This window comes from Chamaea fasciata, unplaced genomic scaffold (genome assembly GCF_029207755.1).
Source record: "Chamaea fasciata isolate MVZ Bird 193981 ecotype frontalis unplaced genomic scaffold, bChaFas1.0.hap1 SCAF_7, whole genome shotgun sequence".
Classification (NCBI taxonomy): domain Eukaryota; kingdom Metazoa; phylum Chordata; class Aves; order Passeriformes; family Sylviidae; genus Chamaea; species Chamaea fasciata.
Window position 1 is genome coordinate 13,866,736 of NW_027094092.1, and position 22,401 is coordinate 13,889,136.

Below are 22,401 nucleotides of genomic sequence, written 5' to 3' on the forward strand. Positions count from 1 at the left end.
GAACCTTGAGCTCACTAAACATACATACTAGTTAAAACAATTTAATTCCTCAAAAATGAGACAAATTTTAAACTAAGAAAGCTGCTCTTTCTTCATAAAACATTTCAGTAACATTAGATGTCAAGCAAATGATTTAATGAATTTATTTTTTAATTTGCCTATGAGTTTTAGATGTTTAAAGGCAATTGAAAAGATCAGTTATACGAGTTAACCTAGAACTCTGTTGGGTCCATCACTGTAATTGGATTTCAGGCTGTTTTCTTGTGTCTCATTTCAGGCATTGAACCTGCAGATGACAGCCCACCTTTGCTTCCCAGCATTCAAACCTCAACAGTTCCACATTCAACAGCAAGCATTAGTTTGGCAGGGATCAGGGAAGAGGTAATTTCATTTCCTGTACCTGAAGCAAAGGACATGGAAACAACACTTGCTACAAAATTGCAACTCACTGCAACGACAGGGAAAACAGATTTTTCAGCTATTACATCTAATAAAACACTTCCAGCTGTAACTTTATCGCCAAATATTTCTTCACAGTCAACAGAAATTACAGCTGGGAGAAGCACCACAGCAATGACTGGGACAACAAAATCTAATGTAAGCTTGTCTGCTTCTGTTGACATTTCTCCTTTGTTTCCATCTACTGTCAGTTCAGAAGCTTCCACAACGATACAGCTGATCAGCAGTAGCTCCACTAAACTGCTGAGGGCTACAGAACCTCAGACAGCAACTGCGACATATGCAGTGACCACAGGAACAGAACCAGAGAGCAAACCGATTGCTACTTCTGCTTTTACTGGAACACCACTTATACTTAGAACAACAGAAATGCCAGTCAAAACTAAAATAATGGAAGTATCAGAAATGGCCACAAGAATGCTTCCCACAAAAGAAGCACAAGTAAAACCAGAAGGACTTACAACATTTACACCCAGTTCATTTGAATCAATAACAGAAAAAACTACTGCATATGCGCCACAGTTTTCTATCTCACCTCTGGATGTGCCTTCCTATACACCACCAGTAAACTTAACAGGAACTTCAGAAGGGACAAAAACAAGTGTAGAACAGTCTTTTACCACAGTAGATAATGTCACAGGGACATCATTTTCTCCTATACTCACTACTTCATCTTTGTTAAAGCCAATGTCTTCAGCAACAACAGAAGCAGCAGCTGTTTTAACCAAACAGAGTGTGAAGACTACATTTTCAGCAACATCCACGCCACCTATTTCATTAGGAAGGACAACGACAGAACCTCCTCTTGGAATGGTTCAACACCTAACTGGTACTCCAGAGGTTCTTTTCACTACAACTCAAGGTCCAAAGATGACAACTCTACAAGCCCAAGAGAGATCATCAGAAAAAACTTTGTTACCATTTACAACTCATAAAAAGGAAATCCCAAAGATAACATCTCATGTAGAGCATACATCAAGTTCCCATTTCCCTCCCTACTCACCACATCCTGGTTCTAGTACTGAAAAATCCTTCATTCTTTCTACAGAGAGACCTGCGGTGTCTTCTCCTACTCCTGCTTCTCCAGCTTCAGGTGAATTTAAAAAAACATTTAAAACTGTTTCAACTACAGGATATCCCTTACCCATGGTTCTAAACACAACTGAGTTCCTGACTACATTATACACTAAATATCCTGTTATGGCTGAGACTATCAGTGTGACACCTTTGTCTGTTAAGGTAACATCCAGAATAACATCCCCTCTTGAATTAGCAACAAAGTCAACTTTGTTTTCTGGGAAAATAACTACTGAATACAAGTCAGCTCTGGTTTCAAGTACAGTGAAGACAAGTACTCCAGCAGATTCAGGTAGTGTTACGACATCAACAATGATAACCAAAGAAACCACCACAGCTCCTTTTGTAGCTACAGAAAGAGAATCACCTCAAAGAACATCCATCCCTGGACCTCCACTTGCTCTCCTGAGTGGGACTGAAACCACACTGCTGACAACACAGCCTGAGAAATCACAAGTAGAAAGCATTACTACCATCTCTACTGGAAAGTCGTCTGCTTTGTCCTTTTCACCATCAGGTTCTCTAATCTCTTTAAACATTTCTCTTCCTTCACTACCCTCAGATGGAAAAGAAGCATTGCTGACAACTCTCAGTCCCATGACTACATCCCATGAAATAACCTCTTTATATCCTAGGACAACTATACAAAAATCTATGTTAGCAACAGAAAAGACCTCTCCAGTCCCAACTTTCTCTGTTTTATCTTCTATATTAGAACAATCAAGTCAAATAACAACAGCACCAGATGAAAAATCACTAGTGAATGTCACTGATGCCACCTTCTCCCCAACCTCTGAATTCAGCAGTCAGATCATTGCAACTGAAAAAATAATGACAGGCAAAGAAAAATCCTCTCTGTCTTCTGTTGCACTTCCAGTAACAAAATCTCCTTACACTTTCTCCACCTCTCAGTATCTAGGAGATAAATTAGTTTCTTCACCTTCTTTAACACAACTGCAACCACAAGTAACAACCGCACCAAAATATTCGGTAGAAACTGAAATGGTTTCTAGAGCATTAAAACCTACAGTCCAAAATATAACAGAAGCAGTGAAACTTCCAGCAGCAGCTGCAGCTCATCCATCCCTGCCTCCATCTTCAGCAGGACCCTTCTCCTTGCAGACATCTTCAGGAGCTAAAATTTCAGTACAGACCACCAGGACCACCATTATACCGCCTCCTTCTACTCAGAAGACTACAGAACTTGGTCTTCTGACCTCTGAACCTTCATTGACAAGCCAAGTTCAGCAGTATCCTGCAGAATCTCTAACAAAATCCCCTGGTCAGCCACAACCTGTCTTTAGCACAACTGAAGCTACAGTAGAACTGACTTCCCTATACCCTTTAAAGACCTCACTACCTGAAGGTACCCATTCAAGTACATTACCTACCTCAGTAGGTCCTACAAAGGTTATTTTACCAACTCAAAAATATTTGCATTTAACTGATTCAGTCACACATCCACTTGTATTAAGAACTTCTGTTTTGCAGCCTACAGTCCCAGCTACAACAGCAGCTGACTTGATTTTTGGCACCAAACTTCCCCCTTTCTCACCAGAAGTACTTGCCACTTCCTCTTCTTTAACAGCAATTAAAAAAGAACCATTTCCTTCATTTTCCACACAAAAGGCAGCTACAGATCTAAAATTCACACATCAGGTCTCGTTCACTAAATCTCTTCATTCAAGACAAACACTTGAAGCGTCACCTTCACCAGATTCTGAGTCAACCTCTTCAATGGTTTTATTACCGGAAACAACAGAAATCGCTATTGCCCTGGGATCCACATCCGGGAAAAGTGGTACAGAGGAAACTGTGGTGCTGCCTAAGCAGGTCACGCCTTCAGCCACCCCCTACAGTTCCATGATCCCACCAAGGACAGCCCTGTTGACTGAGGCCCATTCATCAGTTGCAGCTTCAGCCTCTCCAACAATAAGTAGTGCTGGGCAAAACCTCAGTACTGCATCAGCAGCTTCAGACAAAGGAGCAGCAGCCACAGAGCCCATCTCCAGCCCTCTTTCTGTTACTCCAGAAGCAGAAGGAGCTGTGCCCCTGGACACAGCAAAGTCTGAAGAGTCAGAATTAACAACAGGATCCCCGTCTGTCCTTACTCACGGTGTTACTGTTACACCTCAGACATTTTATCCTCCCTATTTCACAAACACAGCTTCAGTTCCGTCCACTTTGCATTCACCTGCTGAATCAAAACTGATTTCTTCTATGGCTCCATCATCAGTCAGTACTGCGCAAACTTCAGAATTTGAAATAACATCTGAGATGCAAACACCTTCTGTGAGTTCACTGCTGATGATATCTGATCATCCAAATGACACAGCAGCTCCATCAGTTTCCTCATTTCCTTCTTTATCCACCAAACCACTTCATGGCTTGACTACATTTTCTGATGGACTGGCAGTAACTGAAGCCATGGCAGGAGCTGCAGCATCACCTTTTATGTTGCCTCAAGAAACAGCAACTCTTCAAACCTGTACAGTGAGTAGATATAAATAATTAAGTGCCTGCTTTGGAATATGCCTTAGTTACTTTTACACACTGATTAAAAAATAAAATTCTGAGTCATGCCTTGATCTTTAGGATTTAAAGTATCTGTATCAAACAAGGGAGCCTGTTTGTGCTATCCATTGCATCTGAAACCTTGGATAACTTCATTATGCATAACATTTTTTTCTAAATGTTATACTATACTGGGTTTCAGGCCTCAGTTTTCTGAATGTGACTGTTACAAGAATGGTTGTTTTGACAAAATACAGTGTTTCATACTGTCCAGTGTCAGTGTTTTCTCACTGACAGAATTGCTCTCCTTAAAGCACAACTTTTCAAACACCCCTGTTATGATTCCTGCTTGTTTCCTTCCATATTTTCCCTTCTCAACTTTTTTTGTTGTGAAGTTAAAAATTTAGTAGTGCAGTTCTCATCTCTACTATAGGACAACAGTGTTAATCTGTCCTCAGAATGGTCAGGTTTTCAAAGCTGCTCTTCACTTGTAGCTTCCATCAGCATCATGGGGATCAATAAGTATTCTGTGCCTGAAGAATGTGAACCCCTTTTTCAACAAAAAACATACAATTTTGTGATACCGACTTGGTATGAGTGGTAACCTCTTTCTTTTATTGAATCTGCCTCAGCCAATCACAGAGAGTGAGTGCATAAAACACATTTGTTTGGATGGACAACTGATCCAGGTTAACAAGTCAGAGAACTGCCCATACAATGCTACTCAGCCCAGCTGTGGAGTTTTAGGATTTGCAACCCAAACAAATGGTGACAAATGCTGCCCAAAGTGGGAATGTGCATGTAAGTTTTAATTCTGCAGTACTTTTGAAGGTAATAATTTAATGTATGTGTAAGAAGGGTAAGAACTGACACTTCTATACCATAGCATAGAAGTACAAGATGGACATTTTTGGGCTCTAAGGAAATTTATTGTCTAAGGAAATTTATAATTGTAGTTTTACCTCCAGGGAAATAAAATAAAAATGACCCTTTATCGTACTCAGCATTAGGTATCTGCAGTGGATATGTTCAGCTCTGACTTAGACACATCTTGTTAGCTCTCTAATCAGGGGACACCTAATCAATAGATATTTTTTGGTTAATTTTTTAACTACTTCAGGATGAAAAGTTTCACTGTTAACTCCTTCTGTTAGCAGTCTGGGGACTCTGTACTGTAGTCACTCCCATCAATTACCCAGAATTGGGCAGAAAGAACCCAGACCTTAAAGAAAATTCAATTTCATCATACCAAATAAAGTATGCAGAGATAAGAAATTGGAACTTCTGCTTAGGCTTTAGAGTTCAAAATAACTTGGAGTAGAACTCTGAGCCCACTGAAACACAAAAGCTTTAACAATGAGACTGAGGAAAAATGAAATCTTTCACCTTAGGAATAAGACTACAGGGGAACTGTGGATCTGGTATGATCTTCTGTCACTCTGGATTTTCCTTAGTTTGGGGTTCCTAAAAATTGCACATCTTTGTTGGCAAGAACTGTAAGGAAACAGCTGATTGCAGAAGTCTGCAGGTTGTCCCTCTGAAAATATGCAGAACTGGATTCTGCTGTCCATTTAGAAAGATGCTCCAGTACCAAATATGTGAAAATATGTGCTGCATTTATGAACCTGTTAGTAAGCTACTTCATCTCATAAAATTTATTGGTTTATCTTCATATTTTGTAAGATTTACCGGAATTCTAAAGTAAGTTAAAAAATACATTTACTTTTCTTTTCCTTAGGTCGTTGCACCATTTTCTCTGATCTGAGCATTGTAACCTATGATGGAAATCATTTGGCTTTATTCAAAGAAGCATCCTACATTGTTAGTCAAACTCCAGATGAAACTATAACCATCCATGTCCTTGACTGTAGAATGGTAACTAACATTTATCAGCTAAAAAGAGGTGTTTGGTACTGCTAATAAGGTGTATATGAAAGGCAAGAGCATAACAATACTTTATATTGTGGCTATAAGTTACTTCTGTGCAATATCTATGAATTGTGCTTGAATTTCACAATACTTAGGAATTGTATAACACTCTAACACCTGACCCTATATACATAGTTCCATGTGAAGCAGGTGGAAGATGAGAGGTAGGTCCATGTCATCCTGTGGTATGTGTAATATGGACAAAGTGGTGAGAGATTAAGTGGATTTACAGCATTAGTCACTTCTGTGAGTGCTGTCTTACTACAAATACCACCGCAGTTGTACCAGTATACCACCAGTGTCTTCCAATGCAGGATTTTTATCTATGTTCATATGGAGAAACTTGGACTGGAAACATCCATCTTCAGAGCCATAAAAGACTGTAGGAATGACAGACTGAATGGGACCACCCTGTGCATTCCAAGTTTCTGGCACAGGAGTAAGAGAGAAAGCCTAATGGGGATCCTGTCTGATGGGTAGTGTGGGTTGGCTTTTGTCATGAAAAGTTTATTTCTTGTGAGCCTTTTCAAAACTCCTCTTCACTCTGTCCTGTGAAAGCTAGGTAATTTGATGTCTAAATAAATGTCCATTGCAAAGTTTGGTCCCAAGTTTCACCTTACAGAAGTTAATTTCAGAAGCTCAGTATGATTGATATGATGTGTTTGTGACTTTGAGATTTGTTTTCCTCTCGCATTCAATATTTTCTGCTGTATTCACCCTTATGTAGCTCAGGAAGTACACATTTATTCCTGATCCATTACTTCTGTGCTGTACATATCATTCATCATTCTCAGTCTAATTCTTGTTGACTTTTGGATATGCAGTTTGTAATTTTTTTTTCCCAAACAGGTAGTCCACCATATTTTTTCCCTGAACACCTGTATTTCTGTTTTAATTCCAAGATTGTATTATATAGCGCAGTTGCTGAAAACAGTGATGTCATAGTATTTTGATTGTTTATCCAGATAAACTCTGTAGTCTTGACTTGAAACTGCAATCAACAATAGGTTTTCCTCTCTTAGTAGTATAATCCCCAAAAATCCTTAATGTCCCAGTACCTAAAACCAGTAAGCAAGCAATGTATTCAGATTTTGCACATCATGGCTATGAGTAACGTATTTTTGCTTTCTCTACAGAGTAACTCAAATTCAACTTCTTTGTGCGTGGCAATGTTGAACCTAACTTATGCATCAAATCAAATTATTATCAATCGTTTAAGCAGAAAAGTGAGTATTTTGAGGGGTGTTATTTTCCTTTAGGTAACCTTATTTCTGCAGTCAGAGGAATAGAGTAGAACACCATAGGTTATTTGATTCATTGTTCCAATTTTGTAATTAAGTAAATTTCTCCTGGTAAATTCAAAGAGCTGTGATCCAAGGGCAGTTAACGAGGTAAGTCTCAGAGCAAGGCACATAAATTGTTAGTACCTTTGGTACCCGTATTATCTTTATGGAGGAAAGCCTGACTGCTTCTGAAATTACTTACGACTTAGATTCCTAAGCTGTTAAAAATCTGGCTTTAGTTCTTCTACCTGACAACCTCTCTTCTGTGTGTCTTTTAGATAACAGTAAATTCAAGATCTGCTTGGCCTACTGTTAGAAAATACGGATACAAAGTTGAAGATTCAGGTTTCAAGTATGCAGTTGAGACCCCAACGAAAATCAGAATTCAGTGGTTTCACAACACAGGTGTGATGATTATTGAGTTGAATAGTACCAGAGAGCCAGGAGCTTTGGGATTATGTGGTAAGTATAGAGTAATGCAAGAAATAAAGGCTTTCAGATGCTTTTCTAGGGAAGACACATTTTCCTAATTATACAACCTCTTTATTGCAGGCTCTGTCCCAAAAATTTATTACAGATCACTGCAAATTTTTAAGACACTATTAAAATTAATCTATTACTAATTTTGTTTATTGTTGAAATTATATTTGGTATTTATTCCTCTCATCACTCTTTTCCCACAGTGTTGCTTCACTCTGTAATCTGCTTGAACCACAGGCATGATTGCAGTTACCAAACCCAAATAAGAAGACAGGTCTAAGTCCATAATTTCAAATACAATCACTTACAAATTTAGTGTTTCATATCTGTCTGATAGGAAGTGGTGTGTGCCATTTTCAGTTTCTAAAGGTCGGAATTCCCAGGAAATGTAAACTTTGCACAACTAATCTTAGTTTAACTACTGGAGAAAATACTTTAGGGGGAATTTCTCAATAATGTTGCACCCTGTTAGGTCTGTTCAGTAGTTTCCCCTGCTTTCATTTTTCTAAAAAGGACAGCCTTGAATAAGGTGGTGGTGTGACAGCTTTAGCAAGCATGTATTTGCTGATGTAAATTCCCTCTGTGGTAGCTGCATCTGTAAATTTATGCTGTAAATTGGAGCTGGAAATCAGGATTAAGGAGATCATATAATTACAGTGGATGTCTTTCCAGTTTCAGAAAGGGCAAATGCCTGTAGCTCAGTATCAAATACCAGGAATAGCTTAGGCCAGTTTCCAGTCCTGCTGACAGAAATGTGCTTCTCACAAAGAGTTTGAATTTATGCCATTTTGAAATTTGGTTATCTTTTATTTACCCTAACTTCTGTTTTCAGTATTGTTCTCACTCTGTCTGGCTAATTGTTACTGTAAGTAGAGCAACCAGAAACAAGACTATAAAGACAGTGGATGGTTTTAAAAAGCCTGATTCAAGTTATCCAGAAAATTTCTTTTGCCTTTACCTGTTTGGTTGCTGTGGTAGGGAGGATTGGGAACATTACATTCCTGGTTTACAAGGCATTTTGACTAGATGACAACACACTTGTGTGGATGGTGTTGCAAGTACAACTTCAGGGAATGTGCTGTGTGTTTCTGGCGTTCAGCTCTGGCTGGGAGGTTCTCTGCATAAGTCTGCACTGCACAGTGCTGCCTGGTGCCACTTACAGAGCCTGCCCCAAATGAGCTCGTTGTACTGCATCTTTTCAGGGTGAATTAGTCCAGCCTAAACTCCTTTCTGTGCTTTCTGTGTAAGTGCAAACAAAAGCAGCATACTTTCTCAGCTATCTTTTAGCTGAACTGCAGCATTGGTAGGTCTTGATTTGTCAGCTTCATGGAAACTAAACAGACCATTACAGATTTGTAGCATGAGCATCCTTTGGAAGGATTCAGAAACATCAGTGTCTTTGTCAGTGCAAGGATTGGGCAAATGTGGCAGCTGGTGAAGAGCTGGGATAGAAGATGAGGGATGTGGGAGGGGAACATGGACATCTCTATAGCAAAACTGGTGAAAAAGATTAAAAACATGTCAGTTCTGGTTGCAACTGGATCCTGCCAGGAAAAATATGAAGCTTTAGTTTTGCTGTTTTAAATCTCCTTGTCAATGTGTAAGAGAAGTGAGAAAAGATGTCCCTGACATGACAGCAATCCTTTGAAGTCTTTTAGAACAATCACGTACTTCCTACCTGTGATGCAAATACAGACTCAAAAGGTTCAGTCAGAAACAATTTGGAAAGCTGTTTTACTCTCTGAATACCTGTTGCTGTCAGCCACTGATTGTCATCAGGAATTGCTAAAACTGGTAAAATAGATCATTTCTTTAGAAAAGTGGTGGAATCCACAAATACTTCTTCAAACAGATAAAGAATTAGGATTGTGCTTGTGCAGACAACAGAAGAAAACATTCTAGAAGCCTGATACAAAAGTCTCAGAAACTGATTAGGAAGAAAGAATGGGGGACTGATTCATCATTCTGGCTTTTTTCTACCTGCTGGTTTTTAAAGGATATTCTGAGGAGACTAATACAATACTTGAATGTTCTTTGCTGACCACGGTCACCATCCATGTTATCTTGCTCCTTTTGCTCCAAAGTGTTTCAAAATTGCTGACTATCTTAAAACAGAAATAAAAATGTGATGCTGCCTTCTGGTAACAGATAAGCATCCTGGCCTTTTATGGTTGTTCCCTTTTCTGATAACATTGACAGTTTTCATTGTTTCTATACATGGAGGTGCTTTGCAACCTTTTCTAAAATGAATTTTTGTTTAGTGTTTGTGCAGCTGAAGAGCAAACTTCCAGTTTAATATCTGGGCTCTCTGAGCAGCTCTTGGATGTGCAGTAGATTTCCAGTCAGAGATGCATCTTTACTTTTCCTTTCCTTAAGTTTTCTGAATTTTGTGTATTTTGATCCCAACAAAGATTTTTTGCATCTGTTGTAGGTTGTGATACTGTCATGTTGTATAAGATTTTGAAAAGGGGCTTACTTTCTTGAATATGCCACTTCAAACATATTTCACATGTGTTAACCTGCTGCCTTTTTTTTTTCCTTTTTTTTTTTTCCATTTTCTGCTAATTAACAGGATTTTGTGATAGAAGCTTGGAAAATGACTTTATGCTACCCAACAGGACAGTTTTAAGCCAAAGCAGTTCACCCTCGACTTTTACAGACAGCTGGCAAGTGCCAGACACGTTAAAGTATGTCGGAGAAGACAGGCATCAGGAAACTAATTGCTCAGTCATGGACTGCTCAGAGTGCTTAAGAATGGTGTTGAACCAGACCTTCAGCAGCTGTCACCCTTATGTATGTTAACTATTTCAAAGCTTACATTTTGAGAGAGCTGCAGTTCAGATATAGTGTTGCATACTTGGTAGTTTCACTGATGTGAGGCTACATGTAACCATATCTGTTGAATGAGATGTATATTTTTGTGTGTGCTTGCAGTTGCAAGGTAAAAGTAATTGAAGAGTATGGCAGCTTGGTAGGAGAGTTGCAATAAGCAACTTTCAGAATTTCACCTCTTAGTTTTGAAATACCACATAATTCATAAACCAGACACAGATAATTCAACTGTATCAATAAGATATAGAAAAAACATAAAATCATTTCAGGATTTAATTAATCCTTAAGCCTTCAGTAATTTAACAAGTCCCAAATTGCAGTAGGTAATCTGAGAACCTGCATTCTCAAAGGCTCTAGAGACAGAGTTCTAGCTTGGAGATGTGAGACTGCAAAATAGACCCTTGAAAGCAAGCCTAGAGCAAATAAAAAACTTCTGGTGTGCAAATAAATTATTTGTGGTCATATGAGTACATTTACCATTTGACCTTTTGTATATAGCAGATTTTGATGAAGAGGAGGCCACAAATAGGTTAAAAATGTAGAAGTAAGAAGGAACAAACTAATTGTGCCTTCTACTAGAAAAACTGTATTACCTCTTACCTTAGCACTTACAAAAGATGAAATTAAGGGGTATAATCATGTCAATGTTCAGGAAGTCTTACTTTTAAATACTAGTAGATTATCTTTCTGCACTAATGAAGGCTTATCATGAACCAAGAACTCTTGGCTTCTTTGCAGTGGATATTTTTAAAGGTCAGTCTTTCCTACTTAGCATAGCCTCCATGAAGATGCCATGCCTTTTTTTATCTTTGTTAGATTCCACCTGAACAATTCTGTGATATATGGGCTCAAGACACTGAGTACATTCAAAATCCATGCATTTCACTGGCTGCCTATGTGGCAATGTGCAACAAATTCAATATTTGCATCGAGTGGAGGAGCTCTGATTACTGCCGTAAGTATTCTGCACGTATGCCCACCTCTAGTGCTCACAGAGACAAAATTTGCCTGATTTAAAAGTTATTATAAGTTGAAAATACCAATGCTTCTTGAGTCTTCATGTACTTTGGTGCTGCTGCAGAAAGCTGTGCCTTTGGAGAAGGGATTAGAGAGATGAAACACCTTTGAGATTAGATGGAGTGTAAGGGGTAAAACCAGAGATCTTAGTGCATCCTGAATTTTCCCACAGCGACACCAAAGTGTAAGGCCAAATGGGATCTGTAGCTGGATCACAGCATCTCCTTATGCTGTCCATGATCACCTAGGAAAAGCCCCCTTCAGTGATAACTTAAGAAGGTCTGTGGTTTTGAGCCAGTTTTTTTTTTTTAAATTCTTCAGTCTGTATGGATTTTATTAGCAAGTAACTGTTAAACGGAGCTCTTCTAAAATACAGCTGTGAATATGTATTCTATCCATCATGAAAGGACACATCACACTTATTTTTATACCACAGTGATGCATTTTCTTTGGCCACTGCAAGTTATTCAGAAAGCTCTAAGATTGATCTGTGTAGTATTTGAAAATGTTTTTTGAAGTTTGAATTGTTTTGTGTCAACACTGTTGCATGGTTTGATATCTCTGCTGCCAAAATGCAAACTGAAGCTTGATGAAAATGTTATTACAAGAGGAGTAGTAGTAGAAGTGCTTGCAGATTCCTTATGTTTGAGTTTGTTATGTAGGGAACTGGTCTGTGTTGGTGTTTCAGGCTGGTAGATCCAGCTCAATTGGTGAGCAGAGGAAGTTGACAAGAAGAAAATCATGTGTTCTCTCAGGTGTTGCCTCATGGGATTAAAACTTTAACAACATCTGATCGATTTATTTCCTTCCTAGCCTTCCCCTGCTCTGAAAACTTCTCCTACCAGCCTTGCATAGCTGCTTGTGAGGTTCCAGAGAGCTGTCAGAACGACGAGGTTGCTCCTCTGGACTCAGACTCCTGCTCAGTGCTGACAGAAGGCTGCGTCTGTGATGCAGGGACCATCCTTCACCGGACTCATACTGCTGTCTGTATTCCTGAAGAAAAATGTGGTATATTTGGATGTGATTTTTCTTCTTTATTCTCTGCAAGTTGGTGGTCAGATACTTCAGTATTCATAAGTTGAGTTCTGGTATGGTGTTGTGTGAGTTCTGAACATGTCATTCATTTGAGGATTCTAGATATTCAGTAAACATTAATTGTGCAGGTGAGCAAGCAGGGGATGTCCGTGTGACACACAGTTTTGCTCACTTTCACTCAGCTGGCTCTTCAGAGACTTTGCTTAATTTTATGGATTTAGTTATTTTAAGTGTGTTAGTCTTGGCTTCCTTTTCACTCAAGCCTTTTGCCAAGGGTCCAACCTTTTGATACCAGTGGCATTCAAATGATATGCAGCAGCAGTTAATTACACATTTTGGATTATACATGTGTGTGTCCTGCCAGCATTCCTGTTTATTTTCGTTGCAATTCTGCCTCACCACATCAAATAATGGACCAATTCTTCTCCCTAACAACATGAGCCTTAGAGATTCAGTTTATAATAAATTGGACTACTAAAGCATTGTAAATTAATAATAGTTTTGACATTTGTGAAATGCAAAATAACTTCTTTTCAGATCATTGCTTTAAAAACAAAGGACTGGACTGTGATTTTAAGTGACTGGCCTTGCAGTGGAGACATGAAGCAAGTTGGGGGTCTGGATCTTCTGGAAGGTGTTGAGTGTCTTGCTTTCCTATACAAACTCAGTCACAGAACTGTCTCCTCATTCACCTCTTTTGTGGGGTGACGGACACAATCAAGCCTTTAAAACTCTGGGATTTTTATGCTTCATAGATCCACAACCACTATGGAAAAAATGGTGATCAAAATTGATCATTGTTTTCTGTTGTCCTGATCTAGCTTGTACAGACAGCTCAGGAGCTCCTCATGCCGTGGGTGAGATCTGGAGAACTTCTTTGAGTGGATGCTGTATGCAAAAGTGTGTTGACAGTGAGACCATTATTCCAGTGGAGTACAACTGTTCAGAGATCCACAATTTGGAGTGCCAGCGATTTGCAGAAGTGGCCTTGCTTGTTCCTGATGATCAGACATGCTGTCCTCAGAAGATCTGTAGTAAGTATTCCTTCATGGTTGTGAATACTGCCCACTGGAACATGCAGATGTCCCTTCTCTGAGATTTGCTTTCCTGTTACACATGCTACTTTTGAAGAAAATGAAAATTACTTTGGTATGAATTTACAGATTATGTAGAAAGCTCTTTGGCTCAATATCCAATAAGTTTTGAGATAGAGGATAGGAGGAGGACTGAAATAGAGCTGTGTTTATTTGAATATGAATTGCGTTTCCCTCAAGTTTAGAGATTACTGTTTTATTTTTAATATCCAAATATGAACAAATGATCTGGATAATTCTGAGGAAAAAGAAACCAGATGACTGTTTATTTAATATATAAAGCCAGCAGTAAAAAATTATAGAAAAGCAGGTTTTTTTCACTTAATTCTTGCTCAGCTTAGAAAGTTTCAAAAAGAAACAGCAAAGAGTTTTCAGGTTTTGACCACCCGGTATGGTGTTTCAGTGAGTTTTCCAGAAGAGGTTTGGTTTTTTTAATTCTCACAAGGACTCAGCTCTAGTTCAATGTTTCCTCCATGGAGTGTTGTCAATGATGAGCACTTCTGAATCCTGCCTCATGAGAGTTTTTGCTGCTCCACTGTGTTTTTCATATGCCTTTAATTTGGAGTTTTGGGGTACCTGACTGCAAATACTGCTTGCCACTGCTCTACTCAACTTCTAAATGCATAGTTTAAAAGGTGCTTGTTCTCTTTTTTTTTTCCCTTTATGCGACAGTTTGTAATCATAGTCTCTGTGAGCTCCTGACCCCTGAGTGTAGCAGCTTGGAAAAGTTGGTCACCTACTACAGTGAAGAATCCTGTTGTCCCAGCTACGTTTGTGGTAGGTTTCTTCTGAAAGGTAAAAAAGTGCACTCTGTAAAAAATAAAAGGTAAAAAAGACATTCACTAAACTAAATAGATAACTCAGAAGGATAAGGGTAGTGTAGATACCATTGTTAGTATGGCCATTTACAAAATTCACTTTTGTCTATAGCTCAGGGTTGGTCTGTGCCTCAGTTTGAGCAGATGTGATGCAATCTTATATTAAGTACTCAGGCCAGATCTTGGGATACAAGGTAAAAGTTTTTCCAAGGCAGCTCATGGTACCTCTCTCCTCTGCACTGCCTTTCCTTGGGATGTAGCATAACAAAGGAGGAATGCTGAGCTTCATCTAAAGGAATATATCTGTTGCCCTTTTTTCAGAATGTGATCCAGAAAAATGTGAATCGTTGGAGCAGATGCCAAGCTGTCAAGATGATCAAACACTAATTGCTGCTCGGGTGGAGAATACCTGCTGCATTTCCTATATATGTGGTACAGTAGCCTGACTGGTTGAGATTGGCTGTGGTTTTAGTAGGAGAGAAGACCTAGCAAAATTTTTCGTAACAGGAGAAGGAGGGCACGTTTGTTCACAAAAATGTATTAATTCTTTGTGGCAGGGAACAAAGGAAAAAGGGGCAAGCTGCACTGAAAATTCGTGTTTTGTCTATAAGCAGTGAATGCAGAGTACCTCTGCTCTCTTTTATATGAATCTGGAACAAACTTACAGCAAATTTTCTAGGCAGTAGTAAAATTTCTTCCAGTGTTTTAGATTTAAATAATTGTTTTCTCCAGCGTGCGGGGCTTGCTCGGATCAAATTCCCAAATGTCAAGAAGGAGAAGTTCTCATTGTGGATGGCAACACTACTGACAGGTGTTGCCCTACATACCAGTGCAGTAAGTTTGACTTCATTTTAATATCTTAAATAACAGAGAACACGGGAAATTTTGTGGTGTGGATGTTCAGTGTCAGAGTGGTGGATTAGAGATACAGCTCCACTTGCTACATAAGTGAGCTACGTTGAACAAATAAACTTTACTTTTAAAACTTCACGTGCGTAAAGCATTTTCTGGTATCTCTATCATGGAGACAAGTGAGTAGTTTCAGACCTCAAATTCTGGATATTAAAAATTTAAATACTTACCTAGAGTATTTTGTATTCCATACTGTTACTACCTGATAGCTACCAGTCAAATTTTTACTGTTAGTCTTGTAAACTAAGCTGTTACCTAAATGTACTTATTGTAATTAATTTACTTTATCTTGATTAAATATTTCCACTCATCCAAAAAATGACAAACATTGCGTTCATGATACTTTCTTTCCCTTAATTTTAGTCTGTGAAATACATCGCTGTCCTGAGTTCAGATGCATGCTCGGCATGTCTCTGGTGGAGGTGTGGAGCCCGGAGAAGTGCTGCCCCTTCCGGACATGTGGTAAAATCACTGATTTTCGCTACAGCTGCCTTTGACAACGAGACATGACAACAGCTTTGGCTCCTTGTTTTTAAGCCTAGTTTCAGCCAGCTACACCATTGTGACCTGCTTATGAGCAAATGATACAGAAAAGTCCTTTCACGCTACACAACTTCCCAATCTGCCTGTTTTGCTTTTCTTGCATCCTGTAGAATTTGTCTGTCCAAGCTGGGTTATTTACCACTTTAAAGTGTTGTAAGAGTTACTGTGCTGTGTTGCTGACTTCTAGAGCTGGGATTTTTATTCTCCCTGTTGCTCCGCTGTAAGCAAATGGCATATAAATTGTTAAGCTGCTGTTTCTGGTGTTGTATTTTGTTTCAGAATGTGCGTGTGAAACAATTCCCAAACCTCAGTGCGAACTGGTATGAAATTTATCTTGTCACCGTCCCTTTATTATTGTCTTAATGAATCTGTTTATCAATATCTGAACAACAGTTCTATCAGTGAAATATGAAATGGCATATCATCACCTCTTTTTAAAAAACTTACTTTAGAGTAAGATATACACAGTTTTAAGAAGCCACCTAAGTCTAAATACCTTGCAGAATAAAATTACTCTGCAGCCCTGATACTTCCAGAGCTTTTTTTATTGCCATATTCTGCCCCAATGTATTGGTAGAGTAGGACTGCTTTCATGCACAGAGGATAAGTCAGGATAAAATTTTGGGTTTAAAGTGTTGAACTAAATGCTTTCAAGCATCACTGTTAATATTATTTGTTATGGTGAATATGTTAATGTACATCATGCACTCAGGCTGCTGACTAAGCAGAACCTCCAAGAGATACTGCTACCCAAATTCTGAAGGAAAGTTTTTTAAAAGAAAAAGATCATATAAATAAGAAAACCCACTGTTGCTTCATGTATAATTTTTTGGTTTTTTATTTTTATACCCGTAGGGACAGAAACTTCAGATAGATGAGCTGTTTCAGAACAGTACAGAAAATGTCTGTAACTGTGTGAAGTATAAATGTGGTAAGTCAGAAAATAATTTAATTTAAAGAAATAGTCTTTCAAGGGCTAAGGGAAATTAGGAATTAAAAATCAAGCATTCACTTGGAACACAGCACTGAAGAGGACAGGATTAATTTACTTAATTCACAAATAGTGCTAATTCTCCTCTGTGTCCTCTGTAGTTAGTGGGGAGAAATGGACATTCCCCAGGTACTTTTCTTATCCTGAAGTAGTCTTCCAAAATAAAGTAGTTGAAGAAGCCTGCACTGTCACTTGGGTGCAGCTAATAGAATATTATCTATTTATTTAGATTTCATGCACAGCTATGACAAAGATGAAAGCTTTGGTGACTGCAGTGAAACATTATATTGTTATTACTGATTTGTTTGAAAATGTGGCTCATAATCCTAAAACAGGTGGAGTAGCTTCTTCCATTTCCATTTCACTGTTTGAAACGTTTGTCGTGGAGTTTTGATGCCAATCTGGTTGTCCTGAGAATGCTATCTGTGTTTTCTTTCAGTGAGAGACAAAGTTTGCCTGAGTAATGAGAGAGGTGTGCTGCTTCCTGGGCAGAGAATTGCAGAACACAGTGCAGATGGCATTTGCCATATTTCCTATTGCACAAATGTGATTGATCCCTCCACTAAATATTACAAAATAAACACCTCTTCGATAGACTGCGCCATCAAGTGCAAAGCTGTAAGAAATTCAGAAATTTAGACCTGTGTGTTGTGTCTGGTGGCCTGAATTACTTTGTGATGGGTTTTGTTGAGCAGATGACAGTCATAGAGCAAGTTGAAAGAGTAATTAGGATATCTCCCTCTAATGATGTGCTTCCACAATTCTGATGGAAGTTTATAAAAGTCTCCATCCCCTCCACTATTTTCTCTGCTGAACAAATCTTACACGAACTAAAGTATACAGTGAATACCTCCTTGGATTAATGGCATGCTGCCTCCTTGCATCCCTGCAGAACTTCAGCTGCATTATGTGCAAATTGGTACAAATTCCTGGCAGACATTAGCTCAGTAAGAATCAGAAAGAGAATAATTATAAGTAGAAGAAGAATTCCGAATGTGGTGAAAACAGCTTTATAAAATAAGCAAATGTTACATGGTCTTTTTACGAGATATGAGGCATTGCCATGGGAATAATATACAAGGTTTTTTTTCCTAATTTTATAACTAATTGCTGTCTAATGTATAAAAAGTTAGAAATTCAGTGGTTCTTGAAGTAAGCTGTCACATTTGAAAATAGTAGAAAGACCAGTTAATTCTCTCAGATTTGGAACTCCTTCCCTTTTATTTCAGTTATGATTAAAGGTATTTTATAAAAGCCTCATGAATGTGCAGTGTGTGCAAATGTAAGCTATGTGGTTTTGAAAGTTATTTTAGAAATATCCCTAAAATGAGATACCTGAAAAAAAATCTGCCTGCTACAGTAGTAAAACACTGAACTGCAAGATGGTCTCACAGAAGGAATAATCTGTTTGATTTTTGGCAGAACCAAGTCTATCAGCCTCCAAAAGATTTAACAACTTGCTGCGGTAGCTGCAAGAACTTGTCTTGTCTCCACACTTTCAGCAATGGCACAGTTACCAGCTTTAAGGTGAGTTTGCATATTTTATTCCCTCAAAGTATTTAGAAGTAAACAAAAAAATTACAAAATACTGAACATATCTGGCTGTGTAAAATGTGCAGAAAAAAGCTTTATTTGGCCAAATACTAGGAATAGTTTTGCATGTACACAACATTCATTTCTTGGAAAGTCAACCATATGACTGTCAACAAAATTTAAACAGTTCTGATATATATGAGAGAATTACCATCAACTCAACTATTTTAGAACCTGCTTAACATTATGTAATTTTTATTGGGCTTTCAAATGGAATACTTAAACAGAACTTGAATATGTATCTAAATTATATTTTGCTGTATTACTCTTGATTCAAGTGAGATGTCATTCAATGAAATAGTTTAATTAATACATGACGTATTGTTTCCACTGAGTAAAGTTTCTGGTTTAAAATTTTTGACAGCCTGGTGCTGTTTGGATTTCAAACTGCATCAGATATGAATGCACCAACACAGCAATAGGACCAGTTTTGGTTTCTTCTGCAGTTGGATGTCCACCCTTCAATGAAACTGAATGTGTGAAGGTCAGTGTGCAAGACACCGTTTGCATTCCAGCTGTGATTTATGTTTGCATGAAAAGAGGCAGCTCTGACAAAAGATGCTTTTATGTCAAGAAGGAAGAAATTATTATTTTTTGTAGTGTCTGTATTTTTTCCCAGACATTTAAAGGTAAAAGGTATAACCACACATGAGACTCCTCTGCCCCCAGGCTGCTGAGTCACACAGCTGGACACACGTCTTCTGATTCTTAGAATTTTTATTTTTTTTTAATTGGGGTTTGTCATATAAATTAGTCTTTGTACAACTGTCTGAACTTGGATGCTTTTCTGGGCTGGACCTCCCCTTTCTAACATTTTCTGTGTATAGCAGTGTTATTCAGCACAATGATCAAAAACATTGAAAAAAGGCAAGATTTTCTGAAAATCAAGAGCATCTTTTCTTCAGTGACACATGAAGTTTTATGAACTAGTTCTGGAGCAAGAACAAAAAAGTTCTACTTGATTTTGCAAAATGAGGTTATACTAAGTGCCAGGAAATGGAGGCAAACAGAATTCTCTTACTGCTCTCTGCAATTCTACATTTACATGTGGATAGCAAGATAATTTCCTTGGTGGATGATGTTACACAAGAAGGGAACAGTCCTGAAAGAACTGAGTGGCTGTAGTTCTTCCTCACAAATAGCAGTGGCCTGCTTCTTCAGAACTGTCTCAGTTTCGTAGCCAAACCTTCATCCATTCACCAGAATGTTGCTGCAGAGCTTTATCTGAAAGATACTTCTAATAGTGCAGATACATGGGAATGAATGCTTGAAAAAAATCAAATATTTCCTCTTTATTTTATCTCTTGGTCAGGTTGGAGGCTATGTTGTGCCATTCCTAGAAGGATGCTGCAAAACATGTAAGTGATTATTGACAATTCCTCTGACAAGTCTCTCTTATCTGTTACCTATGTATAAAGTGGATTATTTGCCATATGAAAGCTTGATTCACATCTCAAAGGCTGTGCTTTTGTAGTTTTACTCATGTAAATAACACTGAAAATAGTGGAGTTAAATCAAAAGAAAACACTTTAACATGGAAACATTTACTCCACTGATAGTGATTGTAGCTGGTCAGGTCACTGAAATTTCTACCTCAAGTATTTTGTAATTCATGTGTAAAAGTCATTAAAATTTAAGTTACTGCATTTAGTAAAATAAAAGGTACTGTATTTTAGAAGGTACCTTAAAACAATGCTTTATCTACATTAATATCTTCCTATTTTGTAAAAATGAAGATTGATTTATGTGGTTTGTAAGCTAATTTTGTAAATAATGAATATAGTAATTAATAATTAAGAAACCTTCAGGCAGTATCTTTTAAAAGATTTTACAATTTAAAAAATCCCCCTTTCTTGATTATCTGTGAGAGCTAATAAAGATTCTCTGGGGGGGGAAAAAAAACCAGATTAAAAATTCTCTACCGAACAAGTTTGAAAGATATTATGTCTTAATAGAAATCAAGAAAATAGAAATAATTTTTTTCCTTAACACATTGGTACATAGGTGAAACATTTTGGTTGATTTCATGAAGGCCTTAGGCTGAAGTTGATACTATTAGAAGCAACTGAAAAGGAGATTTTTGTACTAGGCAGTATAATAATATTTAAGAATGCAAAAATCTGACTTAATTTGCGTAAGTGGCTGAAACAGTGACCTGAAAGTGTGGGAGAGAGCTGGAGAAAAGCAGCCTGCTGGGTGGGATGGAGCTTGCACAGCTGTGACTACCTGACATGGTGCCATGCGCAGTTTACTGCAGTGGGTTGTGTGCTGCCAGCTGGGAGGTACCTTTTGACTTGTGTTAAATTTTGTAGTAAAAAGTTTATGGAAACTGTGCAAGATTTATTGGGTTTTGTTTGTTTTTTTTTCTCTGCTCCCACTGCAAAGGAATGATAACATCCCTTCTGATGGACCTGTGTTTCAAGCACTTGTCCTACCTAGTTCGGTGGAAAATTTTCCATAGGCACTCTGAGATCAGTTTTCGATTACCAGACATTGCCCTTCAATGCCCTAGCAGCCAAATAAACCAGCTTCTGAACAAATTAGTAAGACAGTTAAGTGTGCATTAAGCTACTTTTCAACAGGGCAGAAGGTCTTGCTGCTATGCTTAGAGAAAGATTATATCCACACTTCTTAATTGTTAAACACAAAAGTAAATTAACCTGGGGCATGCCTCGCAAAGTAAAATTAAACCCTTGAAGAACTCAGTGACTTCTGAGATGCATTTATAAGTACATTCCTAGAGTTTTGATTTCACACCTGTTTGAGCACAACACAGAACCTCTGTGAATCATTTTGATTCCAAGCAAACCTGCCATGAGAGCTGTCAGTCAGCTGTAATTGTGGGAGATGTTTTATGAGAAGGATTTTCAGTGTTTTGTTTTCTTTTGAAGTGCTTTGCCATTAGAAACAACTGTGATTTTTATTTTCAGTTTTAATTGGAAAATTAATCTTGAAAATTAAGAGCCAGGAGCTCCATCAAAACCTAGAGAGGAAATTACACTATCTGTTGTAGCCCTAAAGGACATACTGAACTCAGGATACCAGATTGGCTTGGTTATACTCATGTTCCTGGTTCGCACATGAGGTTTAGCAATGTAAGTAATCCCTGGACATGGTACTCAGCTGCTGGAACCATGAACCCCTGCATGAGCAGGGAAGCAGGACCAGATGACCTCCAGATGTCTCTTCCAGCCTCAGCCATTCTGTGATCCTGTAATATGCAGACATTTAAAAGCTGAATTCTATTTTCCAAAATCTAGCAACTCCCAAATGTTTTCATACTACCAGAAATCCTCTGTAACACGTGCTCTGTTCAATGTGTAATATTCTTACCAGGTTCTTCAGTGTCAGTGCTCCTCCCATTCCTTGTTAGCCCAGTCACTCCTACAGCCTATGCTGGCTGTCACACAGGTACCTTTTCCTGAAATAAGTAGGACCAACCCAAACAGCATCATTGTTGATTTCCAACAATGTACTCCCTGATAGGAGCGCCAGACCTCTCATTACCCAATTATTGCCAAAGCTGCAGTGTAGCACAACTGCTCCTGGCTGTTCAGAGTGGCTCCCAGTTTGGTTTGCTTTTCACTTTGCACTGTGTGGGCGGTGCATTGTTGTCAGCCAACAATGTACTGTTGGTAGTAAGCACTTGCATAGTCTTTAGCTTGCTGCATGTGTAAAATTGCTGTGTTTTAAAGGGTAAACTAATTCCATCATGTTTACAGTGCACTAGAACATAGAGACTAATTGCTTTGCTTGTTAAAATTTGTTATGTCAGCCACATTTTTGCAGATGATGTGTCATACAGTTTTGCTTCCAGTGCCATG

At 38.3% G+C, this 22,401-nt stretch overlaps 1 protein-coding gene across 1 annotated transcript in view; it reads left to right on the plus strand.

Moving 5' to 3' along the window:
- The window catches only part of OTOG (otogelin), a 93,430-nt gene that overhangs the window by 66,066 nt on the left and 4,963 nt on the right, over window positions 1-22,401 (plus strand). The window contains exons 36-54 of the mRNA XM_066187638.1: window positions 278-4,029; window positions 4,683-4,851; window positions 5,789-5,925; window positions 7,116-7,205; window positions 7,541-7,724; window positions 10,315-10,535; window positions 11,391-11,529; window positions 12,405-12,599; window positions 13,448-13,660; window positions 14,393-14,497; window positions 14,860-14,970; window positions 15,271-15,372; window positions 15,814-15,912; window positions 16,273-16,313; window positions 16,849-16,924; window positions 17,424-17,602; window positions 18,407-18,511; window positions 18,942-19,061; window positions 19,890-19,935. Coding sequence (XP_066043735.1) covers window positions 278-4,029; window positions 4,683-4,851; window positions 5,789-5,925; window positions 7,116-7,205; window positions 7,541-7,724; window positions 10,315-10,535; window positions 11,391-11,529; window positions 12,405-12,599; window positions 13,448-13,660; window positions 14,393-14,497; window positions 14,860-14,970; window positions 15,271-15,372; window positions 15,814-15,912; window positions 16,273-16,313; window positions 16,849-16,924; window positions 17,424-17,602; window positions 18,407-18,511; window positions 18,942-19,061; window positions 19,890-19,935 — 6,084 coding nt within the window. The remainder of the gene's footprint in view (window positions 1-277; window positions 4,030-4,682; window positions 4,852-5,788; window positions 5,926-7,115; window positions 7,206-7,540; window positions 7,725-10,314; window positions 10,536-11,390; window positions 11,530-12,404; window positions 12,600-13,447; window positions 13,661-14,392; window positions 14,498-14,859; window positions 14,971-15,270; window positions 15,373-15,813; window positions 15,913-16,272; window positions 16,314-16,848; window positions 16,925-17,423; window positions 17,603-18,406; window positions 18,512-18,941; window positions 19,062-19,889; window positions 19,936-22,401) is intronic.